At 39.1% G+C, this 12,551-nt stretch overlaps 1 protein-coding gene across 1 annotated transcript in view; it reads right to left on the bottom strand.

Annotated features, from left to right (window-relative positions):
- focad (focadhesin) overlaps positions 1 to 12,551 on the bottom strand; it is a 96,985-nt gene that overhangs the window by 10,967 nt on the left and 73,467 nt on the right. Inside the window, exons 25-37 of the mRNA XM_030162661.1 lie at positions 11,996 to 12,104; positions 11,797 to 11,913; positions 9,145 to 9,383; positions 8,976 to 9,065; positions 8,652 to 8,799; positions 7,125 to 7,244; positions 6,885 to 7,007; positions 5,384 to 5,461; positions 3,661 to 3,732; positions 2,424 to 2,526; positions 2,057 to 2,137; positions 1,285 to 1,413; positions 1,091 to 1,206 (exon numbers count right to left, since the gene is read on the bottom strand). Coding sequence (XP_030018521.1) covers positions 1,091 to 1,206; positions 1,285 to 1,413; positions 2,057 to 2,137; positions 2,424 to 2,526; positions 3,661 to 3,732; positions 5,384 to 5,461; positions 6,885 to 7,007; positions 7,125 to 7,244; positions 8,652 to 8,799; positions 8,976 to 9,065; positions 9,145 to 9,383; positions 11,797 to 11,913; positions 11,996 to 12,104 — 1,525 coding nt within the window. The remainder of the gene's footprint in view (positions 1 to 1,090; positions 1,207 to 1,284; positions 1,414 to 2,056; positions 2,138 to 2,423; positions 2,527 to 3,660; positions 3,733 to 5,383; positions 5,462 to 6,884; positions 7,008 to 7,124; positions 7,245 to 8,651; positions 8,800 to 8,975; positions 9,066 to 9,144; positions 9,384 to 11,796; positions 11,914 to 11,995; positions 12,105 to 12,551) is intronic.

Genomic DNA, 12,551 nt, shown 5'->3' with positions numbered 1-12,551 from the left:
CCAAAACTCCTATGAGCTTAGGTCATCATATAAACATAATTCTATGTTTTATTATTTAATAGTCACTGGGTCATTGAAATGCTTTTTAGTGAAGATTACTTTAAAATTACTTTATATGTTGAGGTGAAAACCAATAGATTTTTGCTGTGACACGGTTTTATTTTTACTTTTTATTTTTGTTTTTACACCCGTCACTGAAAACTGACACACAATTGGAGTTGAAAGCTACTCAGATGTTCCGGGCTTGGACGTTTTGAAGAATGATGTGTTAGACTATGTTCAGACAGCAGGCCTTAATGCAAAATTTGGATTTTTTGCTGAAATCTGATTTTTTAGTGTGCTCGTTTATATCACACATTAAATGCGACTTCTATCAGTTTTGACTATGAACTGAATGCGACCCAGAAGTGACCCCTATGTGCAAAACAGGTCCTGACCTAGTACATGACCATGCAGGCACGCACTGTGTTTACGGAAGTAGATATGTTTTTCCCGCAGCTCCTCCTCCTGGGATGCAAAATTGTGACATTAGTCACATTTCAATTATGTAAAGGTTGGATAAATGTGACCTGGCCATCCAGACCAAAGTCGCATTGCAAAATATCAGATATGTATTGGATTTAGGACCACATATGAAAGTGGCCTGGGTTGGATTTGCGCTGTTCAAACTGGTTTTAACAGATCGGATACAGGTCACATATGGGCAAAAAAATCAGATTTGTCCAACATTTGCAGTTTGATCGTAGCCTTAGAAATGGTTTGACAGAATACATTCAAATCTGGCACAAATATTCACTTGGACTCGAGGGTGAACTGGTTAGATTTTGTTGGCCAAAGGTCATGTCATTGTGACCTCATGAAACATATCTTCATCATAAGTACTTGTAACAGGAAATGACATCAACAGATTATGATGCAAGGATAGTTCACACATCTGACTGAACCAGTAGTTTTAGTTATTTTTTAATAGTGATATTATAGAGAGATGAGACCCCAAACTGTGACGCTATTTAAACCTAAATTCACATTCTGATCACTTAGACTTCCTTAGAAACATTGACTCTAAACCCTATAATGAATGGACACTTACACTGAGACTGTGCACAAGAGGCGGTGAGAGCCATGAGCCCAGAAAGAGAGCAGCGCTCTGAGAAGACTGAGCTTGACTCGCTGCCAACACCATACACTGATGCTGCACGTCCTCTCCTGTCACACAAGGAAGCTCTGCTTTAACACTGCTAAACCTCAGTCACTGTGAGAGTGCACATTTATGAAAACTCGTACCGAAGCTCAGCCTCATCAGAGGAGACAGGACGGCGCTCCAGTTGATGGGTGGGTACTGGAAACTAGATCCAACTGATGCAAGTGGTGTTAACGCTGTCTTCACCAGGTCTGAATGGGAGAATTCTGGACCTGGACCCAAAGGGAGAGAGAATATTATCAAAAATGCTCATGTGCGATATCCTTAGTGGAATATGTGGAGAGTATGTATTTTTAGATATTTATTACAATTCACTGCACTATTGTTTTTTTAGTTTAGTTTTTTATACTGCGCATTTTGTATCTGTATGTATGTATGCATGTATTGTATGTGTGTGCGCGTGTGTATGTATGTGTGTGTGTATGTATGTCTGTGTGTGTGTATGTATGTCTGTGTGTGTATATATGTATGCATGTGTGTGTATGTACAGTATATAAGTATGTATGTATATATGTATGTATGTGTGTGTGTGTGTATACATATATATATATATATATATATATATATGTATGTATGTATGTATGTATGTACAGTATATATGTATGCATGCATGTATGTATGTGTATGTACAGTATATATGTATGTATGTGTGTATGTACAGTATATATGTATGTGTGTATATATGTATGTATGTGTGTATGTATGTATGCATGTGTGTGTATCTATCTATCTATCTATCTATCTATCTATCTATCTATCTATCTATCTATCTATCTATCTATCTATCTATCTATCTATCTATCTGTCTATCCATCCATCCATCCATCCATCTCTGTAGAAGGATGTTCTCCCTACCTTTCTTTCCGGCCTCAGTGATGAAATCGATGATGGATCTGATGACGCTCCTCTCAGACAGGTAACTGAAGTCCTGTGGAACTGAGACCACAGAACACATCTTTATTTACACCTAATCATATACAATCATTTATGGATTTTATTGCAATATTCGAAATAAATAAATAAACAAACAAGTTACAAGTACTGTCATCAGGAAAAGCTGAACTCAGATCATGACCACGGTCAACAGCAGCTTATACACTACATCTTAATTCTGAGTGAATTTACACATTGAGCAGTGTGAAAACATGCATAAGGACTGATTATTCATGCAAACGTAAGTTGAACAACGTGTGAAGAGAACACCGGATCTGGAGGTTCATACCTGCTGTGTGACTGTGACTTGTGGACATATGGGCCAGATGTAAATGACCGACCAAACAGGCGCTGTTGGACTGCAAACCTATGGCTCCTGAGAAAGTTATGATCTGCACAAGACAGGACGAACCCAAAGAACAAACCACTTCCATCATATGTTCAGTCATGGAAATCATCTGGGCACAGGATATGTTGTCTTCTGCCACATGATAGCAGTAGTTAGTTTTTAAATTTTTATAATTTTAACAAACATACAACAAACAATAAACAGTGCATATATCAGATCCATGCAACCTGTTAACTACAATCACAAACATTATTATGTTTACAAGAAAAAAAACCCAAAAATTATACAAAATACAGAAATCTGAGCATCCACCTTTAGAAGCCACAGTGGTAACTTTTTCAATTGTTTGGACTTTTTTTTTTTTAAACTCTTAATTAATTTAACACTAAATAAGTGTTAAAGGTGGGGTGCGAGATGTTTTCCTGGTGCATTTTTTACTATATTGCTTAAAATCCCTTTCACACCCCAATTACAACCAATTAATTAAATGCTCTAACAAAAAAATATAAAAACTTAGTCACCTGTGGAACAGACAGGACTGAAAAAACACCATCCAATCATTTTAAGCACCCAATCGAAATGATTGAACATGATATGTCTATCAGCCTCAACTGCCATTTGTCCCTCCCCCCTCTTCGTGCATGAATCGTGCATTCTCAGAGGCTTGGAGCACTTGTACAGGAAACGAAGCCAGAGCCAGAGCTTGGTTATATTAGTTATATTAGGATGGAGAGTTCACCAGCAAACTGTTTTGTCACCAATATAAATCAGTAGGAAATGTAACGTTAGTCAGATAGGTATGAACTGGGGCTGTTCTGTAAGAGCAGGGGGGTTGGAGCAGACTGAATGAGGTATGCATGGATTGGGGCTGGAGCCGGACGAACTGTTGCTGTGCAGCGCTCGTGAACCGTCGAGAACAAGCATTGTGTGTGCCAGTACTCTGGAGGCGTGGCTTCAGGGGGATGCCTGAAGAAAAGGACTTCTGAATCAAGTGTTTTCAAAAAGTAGCTTGCTCAAACTGTTTTTCTAAGATCTCATACCCCACAATTAAGTAATAGCGCCTCCTCTGTGTGGCTTAAACCAAACTATATGCCCAGTGCTTTTTATCTCAGTTTTTTTCAAGCCGAATAGTAACGAGAGGAGAAAAAACAAAAGATGAAAAAATATGTCGACGTACCTGTGTGATGGCCCGAATAACCTCATTCAGCCGGCTCTGCTGCTGTGAGGAAAGTTCCAGCTCACTCTTCAGCTGTTACAGAAGACAAAGAGTTAAAAAAAAGATGAACGACAGAAACACGCAGGGCTTCGTTAGAGTCGGTGTGTGTACCAGGGTTCTGCAGAGGACAAATATATAACTTTACATGCAACTTTGGCAGAAGAATGTAATGCTTTAGAAAGGTATTTGTTTCCAAGGAAAATCATTCATGTTTGAATAGAATAGAATAGAATAGAATAGAATAGAATACGCTTTAATGCCATTGCAAAATACTATAGTATAGTGCAATGAAATTTGGTTGTACATTCTGTATGGTGCTCAGGTAGAATACACACATCAATTATACAGTCAAAAATAAAAAAAATATAGTATAAAACAGTAAAGTAAAAGACAATGTAAGTATTTTAAAAAAGCAGCCAAGTAAAAAGGCGCACACACGCACGCACACACACACACACACACACACACACACACACACACCAAAAGTGAGTCCAGTGTCAAATATGCAGAATATACAGTTGACAGTAATGTCTATGGTGTTAAGTCTTCATATGTAAAGTAGGCAGTGCAATGTTCTGAGTTACAGCAGCAGATCTAAATCCTCTCACTTTACTTTTGGCAGAATTTAACAAGCAAGTGTCCTAGAATTAATTGCTTTTTAGCTTTGAGCATTGAGGAAATGACCAGTTACAGCAAAACTTCACTAAATATTTGACGAGAAATTGTCTGGTTACGTGCAGTACCTGTCCTACAAAACTCAAAATATCCACTGCTGTTGTACATCCTAAAGTGCCAAGTGTCAGTTTAATTCAAATTCAAAGGGATTCAAAGGAGTTTATTTGTCATTCCTGTTATGACCCTGGGTTATAATTTGTCTATTTATATGTATACGTATGTGTTTTCTGTTTAGTGTGTGTGTTCTCCCCCCGTCCTGTAGGTGTGCTGTGCCCTTTTGTGTCTGTTTGTGTTGCAGGACGCTGATCAGTGGAGCATGATTGCCCGGCCCTTTTAAAAATGGCCCTGGAGCTTCCGTTCGTTCTCTCTCTTGCCTCCTGCCAGCTCTCAACCCTGTGTTCTGTGTGTGTGACCGTCAGTCTTCGTGTGCTGCTGTGATAAGTTGATTGTATATAGTTGTAAATAGTTTTTGTAAATTGAACCTTTTTCTGGTAGGGGAGGCCGGCTTTTTTGTTTTCCCCGTTTTCTCCTGTTTTTTGGTTAGGAAGTTTAGGCAAGTTTGCTGTATTTTATTTCGTGCATTTATTTTTGATTAGGTAAGTTAGTTTGAACTGTAAAAGAAGATATTTTGTTTGTTGTTTTAGCTGTGTCCTCCCCCAACCCTTCTTTAGTTGTTTTAAAAAATAATAATAATAAATACTGTGAACTTTAGTTTTGACTGACGTGTGTGCTTGGGAGCTGGGAGGGGACAAAAGTGAGCATTTTATGTTCGCCCTGGTGAACCCCTAGGCTGGGGCGTAACATTCCATCACAAAGAAAGAATGAAACTGGTTACTGAGGACAAGTACTAGCCATAACAATAGAATAAATAACTAATAAATTAATTAATACATTAAAATCGACTAAAATCCAAGGCTAAATCGACTAAAATGGAATGTGTGAAACATAATGTGAACCCTTTGCTTCGACTCTGAGCGGAATAAAAACATTCATTGAGTGGTGGTCTTACCTGAATGAGGTAACTCTCAGAGCCAACTAAAGCTACCAGGCCGTTGATGGCAGCCAGCCGCTGCATAGTGGGACAACCCTGAAACAGAAAGTAGTGTATTTCTGACAGTGCACTGGAGAGAAAACTGATATTAAAAAAACAACAATAAAAAGTGACTGTCTTCGCCTGAAGGTACCTACGGACCCTCAGGATTTCACTGCGACATCGACTGAATCAGCTTTTATTTGCCATTAAATTTGATGTTTTTACAGAACTGGCTATGATGCAAGTCAATATATAAGAACATGATATCATCAGTGTGTGTGTGTGTGATCAATCTGTGTTGTTATAGTGGTAAATAATGATGCTAAGCCAGAACTGAGTGCTTGCAGTAGACATTGGCATTGAATTGTTAGGACAAAAAAGACAGATGTGACTAATAGAGATGTGGATTTTGCAAAAACAAAGGCTTGAGACGTTCTTTTTTTGTTTTGCGTCGGCCTACATAAACATATGGCACGTTGATCAGTTTCTTAAACCATGCTGCATTCCTATTGGTTGATTAGTAAATGTAGGTCACAGCATCAGTCAGTGTGAGATGGTGACAACAGAAGTGTCTGAACTTCTTGATGTTATACCACTATTTTGGAGAGAAGATACCTCTACAGTTATCTCATTTGTCTGGAACCACCTACAATGACACATCTGTAATTTAAGTCCTTGAAGTTGACATCTGAACTTGAACACGTAGAGATCAAAAGTAATGAACAGGAAACTTGAATTTGACAATAAATCAGGCTGTGGTCATCCAACATGAAATAGAGTTTTATAGTCACAGCTTCAGGTTTTTATGATGTTTTTTTCATGTGTTTCTGCTGAACGGTGATGAACAATTTGAAGCATTTTATAAGTTCCAAGGAATTTTGTTGTTAAATAAATCATATTTATGCAAAGAGTCAAGCTGGGTCACTGCCACAACTTCTGGCCACGACTACAGAACCTGAGGTGTAAGAAAGATGTGTGAAAACAGTGCATTTTGGGAGCTATGACTGTACAGGGGTTGGACAAAATAATGGAAACACCTTAAAAAATCAACAAAATATAATTTAATATGGTGTAGGTCCGCCTTTTGCAGCAATTACAGCCTCAATTCTCCGAGGTATTGATTCATACAACTTGTGAATTGTTTCCAAAGGAATTTTAAGCCATTCTTCAGTTAGAATACCCTCCAACTCTTTTAGAGACGATGGCGGTGGAAATCGACGTCTTACTTGAATCTCTAAAACTGACCATAAATGCTCAATAATGTTGAGGTCTGGGGACTGTGCCGGCCATACGAGATGCTCAACTTCATTAGAATGTTCCTCATGCCATTCTTTAACAATTCTAGCTGTATGGATTGGGGCATTATCATCTTGAGGTGAAGGTGTTTCCATTATTTTGTCCAACCCCTGTATATGTACTTCTGATTAGTTATACTGTCCTGTGCTGGCTGGACTCAAACAGCTGAATATTTAGGTACCTCAGCCAACAGGATCTTGATCCAAGCGGCCAGTAGACGAGGGTGGATGTCCTCTGCTTTACCGTGGCCACAGGTCGACAAACCGTGGACGACCAACCCTAAAGCCAGGGAGAAGCCTGGAGTCTGGACACACAAGCACAAACACTGACCCACATTCTAAAGCACTGACTGTTCAGTTTAGATGTGAATGTGGCTCTTGTCTGACATTTTTGTCTCTTGACTCAACACACTGCTGCTGACCTGTTGGCTTTCCTCTGTCAGTGTTCGCACAGTGTTCATGATCTCATCAGCTTTGGCCACATCGATCAGTCCTCCGCTGAAGGCCGACACGCCAACGCATGACACAGAGTACGCCAACACCTGCATAGGAGGTTTAAAGAAGAAAATAACCCTGTGCGTGTACTTTTTTTTCACCCATTCTTCATTTATTTGGAAAAGCAGGTCATACAAAACTATTTGAGTCTCCACACATCAAGTTGAACGAAGGTGCTAATCCAAGTTTTTTAGTAGAATATAGAACAAATAAAGCAAATGAATAAATAAATAAATAAAAGTGGGCAAGGAGGAGAGGGCTTCCTCCACTTCTTTATCAACACGTTAAGACATAATAAGGTGTGTATGTTTGCATTAACCTAAACAAAAATGTATATCCTCTGTTTGTACTTTTACTGTAAATTGTTTGTTTGCTACCCTCTGGGTTTCAGGTCAATAACATCCGACATCACCAGCCTTATGAACAGCTTCTTTCCTGGGTCGTACGGACAGTAAACACACACCATACCTCCCTGTAATCTACAATAACCACTCACAGAACACACGCCTCAGGTCTGGCACATGTACGTTTACATTATTAGATTTGTACATTTTTGTACTACTTCTATATTTTTAAATTTGACCCTTTCATACAGTATATCTCCAATTTGCACACATTTCTGTTGCACACTATTTCAAACTTTTTAATATATGTCCGCATTTTGAGTTGTTATTTAGTTATAAGTCCACTGCTGCTACCAGAGACCACCTGCAATTTCACTGCATAACTGGTGTAATGACAATAAAGCCCCTTCTATTCTATTCTATTCTATTCTATTCTATTCTATTCTATTCTATTCTATTCTATTCTATTCTATTCTCTTCTCATATTAGACTAATAAAAGTCATATTAGTTGTTATCACAGTTACTTTGTGTTGTTGTTATTCCTTCAGTTAGTCTTTACTCTTTACTAAATTATCTTTATGTTGTTTCTAGTTTTGATCATTTTAAAAGAAGACAGACAAAACGATGGATGACACAAGAAGAAGTGAAAATAAATAATTGGATACACATAACCATGGGAATTTCTAGGATGGAAAGAATAACCTTAACTGTAAATTTAAAGATGGATTCTTTTGTGCAACAATGGAAAAGATTGGTAAGATATGTGAGGCCTTTGAGACCTGATTTTGCTGGGATGACTGCATGAATATGGACTCAAAATCCTCTAACTGAAGGAAATGTGTTTTTAATTATCTATTTACATATTGATTCATTACTCTGAAATCCTGTATGCCAAAGCAATACTGAACTGCTGTAAATGTTTTTGTAGCTTTCTACACCCACTCTCTAGATGTATATAGTTTATATGTATCCGTCTAATTTTTCCATTTTTGTAAAAACTTAACTTCTTTCAACAAAGAGAATTAAAAAAAAAAAACAAAACACACACACAAAAAAAAAGACTGTCTGAATGGATGAATTTTGCAGCCCGAGCCTTTCGTGTACTGTACCTCCTGAATCATTCGGCCCTGCCCGCTGCTCTCCTGCAGCTGCGCTAGTAGTTTGTCCAGAATTACAGTGACATGGACACGTTGGTCCATCTGTCCACTGCTGCAGAGCGCAGCCAGCACCAAACCAAGGCCCAAAATACAACCAGTACTGAGGGAAAACACAGGAGAACATGGAGGTGAAGAAGCTTTTTGTTCTGCCTAAGGGCTTAAAAGGCAAAAACCTGCATTTGTGTGTTTGAATGTAACTGTGACTGGGATGTGACTGGAGAGGATTCAACCTCCCACTTTACTACAGAGGTGGATGTCTAGAGGCACAGGACTGACTTGTATTCCAGGTCGGGATTGAAAGAGCAACTTTCCAAGGCGTTCAGAGCGGTGACGAGTAAATCCATGTCCTTCTGCACAGACACGTCACTGGAAAACATGGAGATGGGCATGGGTTAATGGGGTTCGATCAGCTCAGCGGGGACTGACTGGCTGTGTCTGGATGTACCTGAGGCGCTGGTGGTGGAGGCTGGACATCACCATACCCAGCGCGAGGCCGGAGTGGAACTGAACGGCCTGGGTGTCGTCGGCGGTGGGCGAGCCCGGCAGACCGGCCTGCAGCGCTGCCAGGACCTGAGCGACACCGTCCCTCTGCCACACCACGAGAACCGGGACCAGCAGGGACAAGGCCAGGCTGGCACAGGAACGAGCGATGGCACTGGCTGTGTTCTCCCCCGAGTAGGAACGCTGAGGAGGAGGAGGAGGAGGAGGAGGAGGAGGAGGAGGAGGAGGAGGAGGAGGAGGAGGAGAAGTCAGGGATTCAGCAGGTCTCAACAATTTACAGTTAAGTCTTTATACAAGCTTCATGAATGTCATCTAATGCCTATTTCATGTAAATACTGTAAAAAATTAAATAAAAGTACAAAATATGCGAATAACAATCGTTTTGGTGAGGCTTCCAGTGTAAATACAGAACTATATAAGGTGATGGATGGTATTTACATCAACTTTCCATTTGTCTGACCTCTCATGCGAATCTACATTAATACATTTATACCAAAAGTTTCTATTTTGAACATTTTTTGCACAAGGTTTAACAGGAACATTTGTTATTTTCACTGTGGTTCAACTGAGTACTTACATTGCTTCGAGACAGTATGCTTTTCTTTGCTCCATTAACAGAAACAATTGTACCTGATTACTCATACTATATACTAATACTAATACTATACTATACTAATACTCATAGTATATTTTGTAATAACAGGTACCAGCACATTAGCCGACATCATAACACTAGAGGTTACTCAGCTAGTAGATCGACTGGACTGCAGTGTTTCCATTACTGTCTATTTGTTCCAATGTGGTTTCATTTGTAGTTTATTTACAGTGTGATTAAAACAAAAACACATTAAAAATGAGAGTTAAAGTTAATGCAGATTTGTAAAAGTAGTATATTTAAATCAGTGTGTAGACCAACTGTCAGATAAACACTACTGCTGGTGTATGCCAGGCTGGTAAAAACTTCCTTGATGTAAACAAGTGGGACACAGTGACACCTACAGGAGGTTGAGGCTCATTACATGCATTAATAACTAACTCCATTGGGGATAGAAGACGTTCGTGCAGTCTGCCAGCTCCTCAAATAGGCGGCAGTGCAGCTCCAGAATAAAGGCAAGATACTAGTATGTAAATCTATAATTAACAAGGGGTGCCAGCACAACAAACCCCGCCCCTTGCACATATTGTAGCTTATTTTGACATCGATCCAGCTGATGTCATCATGTCTATGTATGTGTTGATGTCAGCATATAGAGTGCCTCTATATATGTGCCAAGTTTGAAGTAAATTGAAACTAAATCGATGTTTTTATAGACATTTGAAATTTCGCCCATTATAAGTAAATGGAAATTTTTTGTCTTTTTAATTCATCAAAAATTTTTACTTTGACCTACTTTTCCCAAAATGTAATTACATCTATTCTCATTCACTGGAAATCTATAAACCTAATTTGGTATGAATTCAACCAATAGTTTTGCTGCCATAGACATGTGAAATTTCACCCATTAAAAGTAAATGGGGAAAAAAAAAGATTTTAAAAATTCATAAAAAGTTGGAACTTTGACCTACTTTTTCCAAAATGTTATCAGATCTATTCTGGGTCACTGGTAATGTATAAACTCAATTTGGTATGAATTAAGCCAACAGTTCTGCTGCTAGAGTGTTAAAAAATAAACAAACAAACCAAAACAAAAAAAATAGGACCAATGGCCCTGTAGCTTACCGGCCAAATTAAAAGCTTTGGGAAATGTATCCAGATGCCATTTATTATCACCCAGTTATGTGTATTTATTATATTACAGAAATGGCCCATGTTTTGGTCATATTCCAATCAGATGTGTAAAAAATTAAAATTCCAACTTGATATCATTGATACTTACTGATTTATTGTATCGATCCACTTCCTATCTGTCATAATGGGAAAATTTTTCAAAGTCGCACCAAATCCAGAATCAGATCTGGATAGAAATAATTTCACTAACTTTTGTTGACATCATCGTAAAGAAGCTGTATACCAAGTTTGAAGTCAATCGGAATTGTAGTTTCGGAGAACTGTAGTTTTGGAGAAGAAGACGATTGAAATGTTTTCCCCATTAGAGCCCATGTTAAATTTTCCGTAAGTTCCCAGATCCAGAAGAAGATCCTGATCAGCATGTGGCCATTATGTTTTGGTCATCTCCCCATCAGGGCTGGACTGTAGAAATTTACACTTGATATCATTTATATTTACTGAGTTATTGCATCGATCCACTTCCTGTCTCTTATAATAGGGAAATTTTTCAAAGTGGCACCAAATCCAGAATCAGGTCCGAATCCAAATAATTTCACTAACTTTTGTTGACATCATCATAAAGAAGCTGTATACCAAGTCTGAAGTCAATCGGAATTGTAGTTTCCGAGAAGAAGATGATTGAAATTTTTGTAACGGACGATGGACGCTGCATGACGACAATAGCTTACGGCCTGTCAGGTGGTAAGCTAACAATACCCCTTGCCTCCCCTTTGGGGGCGGGGTAACAATGATAGGCTTATTTTTTTGTCATGCAAAGACATGGTATATTATACTACAGACAACAAGAGGATTAGAGATGATGCATACATGTAGGAACCAGGGGAAGACCTGTCCTTTAGCCCTGTAGCTGCTGCTGATGATGCTGAGCAGAGTGTCCAGCACCATGGCCAACCAGCTGGCTGTGGGGACGAACTCTGGTCCAGCCTGCAGACACAAGTAAGAGGTTTTACGTTGTCCTTAAATAGATGTGAATGAAGGATCTAGATGCCAAGTCTGAGTAACCTACCCCAAGGCTGCCGTCGTTATCAGAGGGCAGGTTGCTCTCATATTTGGCGAGGACAGCAGCCAGGCCGCTCAGAGCAAGGATGGAGTTTCCTTGAACAACAGGACTGTCCCTAAACACCACACAGCACATACATGAGTTAGAAGTGGCACGGAACAGGAGCAGTGATGCCTAGGTTTATATAAACTTAAACCTTTAACCCCTGAGACATTATTTCAGTGAAACGGGCTACTGGGAATCTGAGTCTGTAGTGTCATAAAAGCTGCTGTCAGTATGTGCTTGTGTTCGGTTTATTCAGTCGTTTTGTTTTACTGTGTTTTAGGGTCAAAACAAAGTGGAATAACAGAAATTGACAAAGAGAGGAGTTGAAGTTTTGCAGGTTTTAAATAAATAAGGCACCCAGAATGTACATTATCAAAGGGAATTTGGGATGTGTCACATGAACTGTACCACATAGAACAACAAGTATTTGAATTTTGGCCTAGTAGTTGTTGTTTTGGAGCTCTTTTTTTCTAAATCAGTCCAGCTATTTTTTGGCATCTGGTTGAACTCCAAAAAG

The sequence above is a fragment of the Sphaeramia orbicularis genome, chromosome 18 (genome assembly GCF_902148855.1).
Source record: "Sphaeramia orbicularis chromosome 18, fSphaOr1.1, whole genome shotgun sequence".
Classification (NCBI taxonomy): Eukaryota; Metazoa; Chordata; class Actinopteri; order Kurtiformes; family Apogonidae; genus Sphaeramia; species Sphaeramia orbicularis.
Note: the sequence above shows the minus strand (reverse complement) of the source record. Positions and strands in the feature narration are given on the sequence as shown.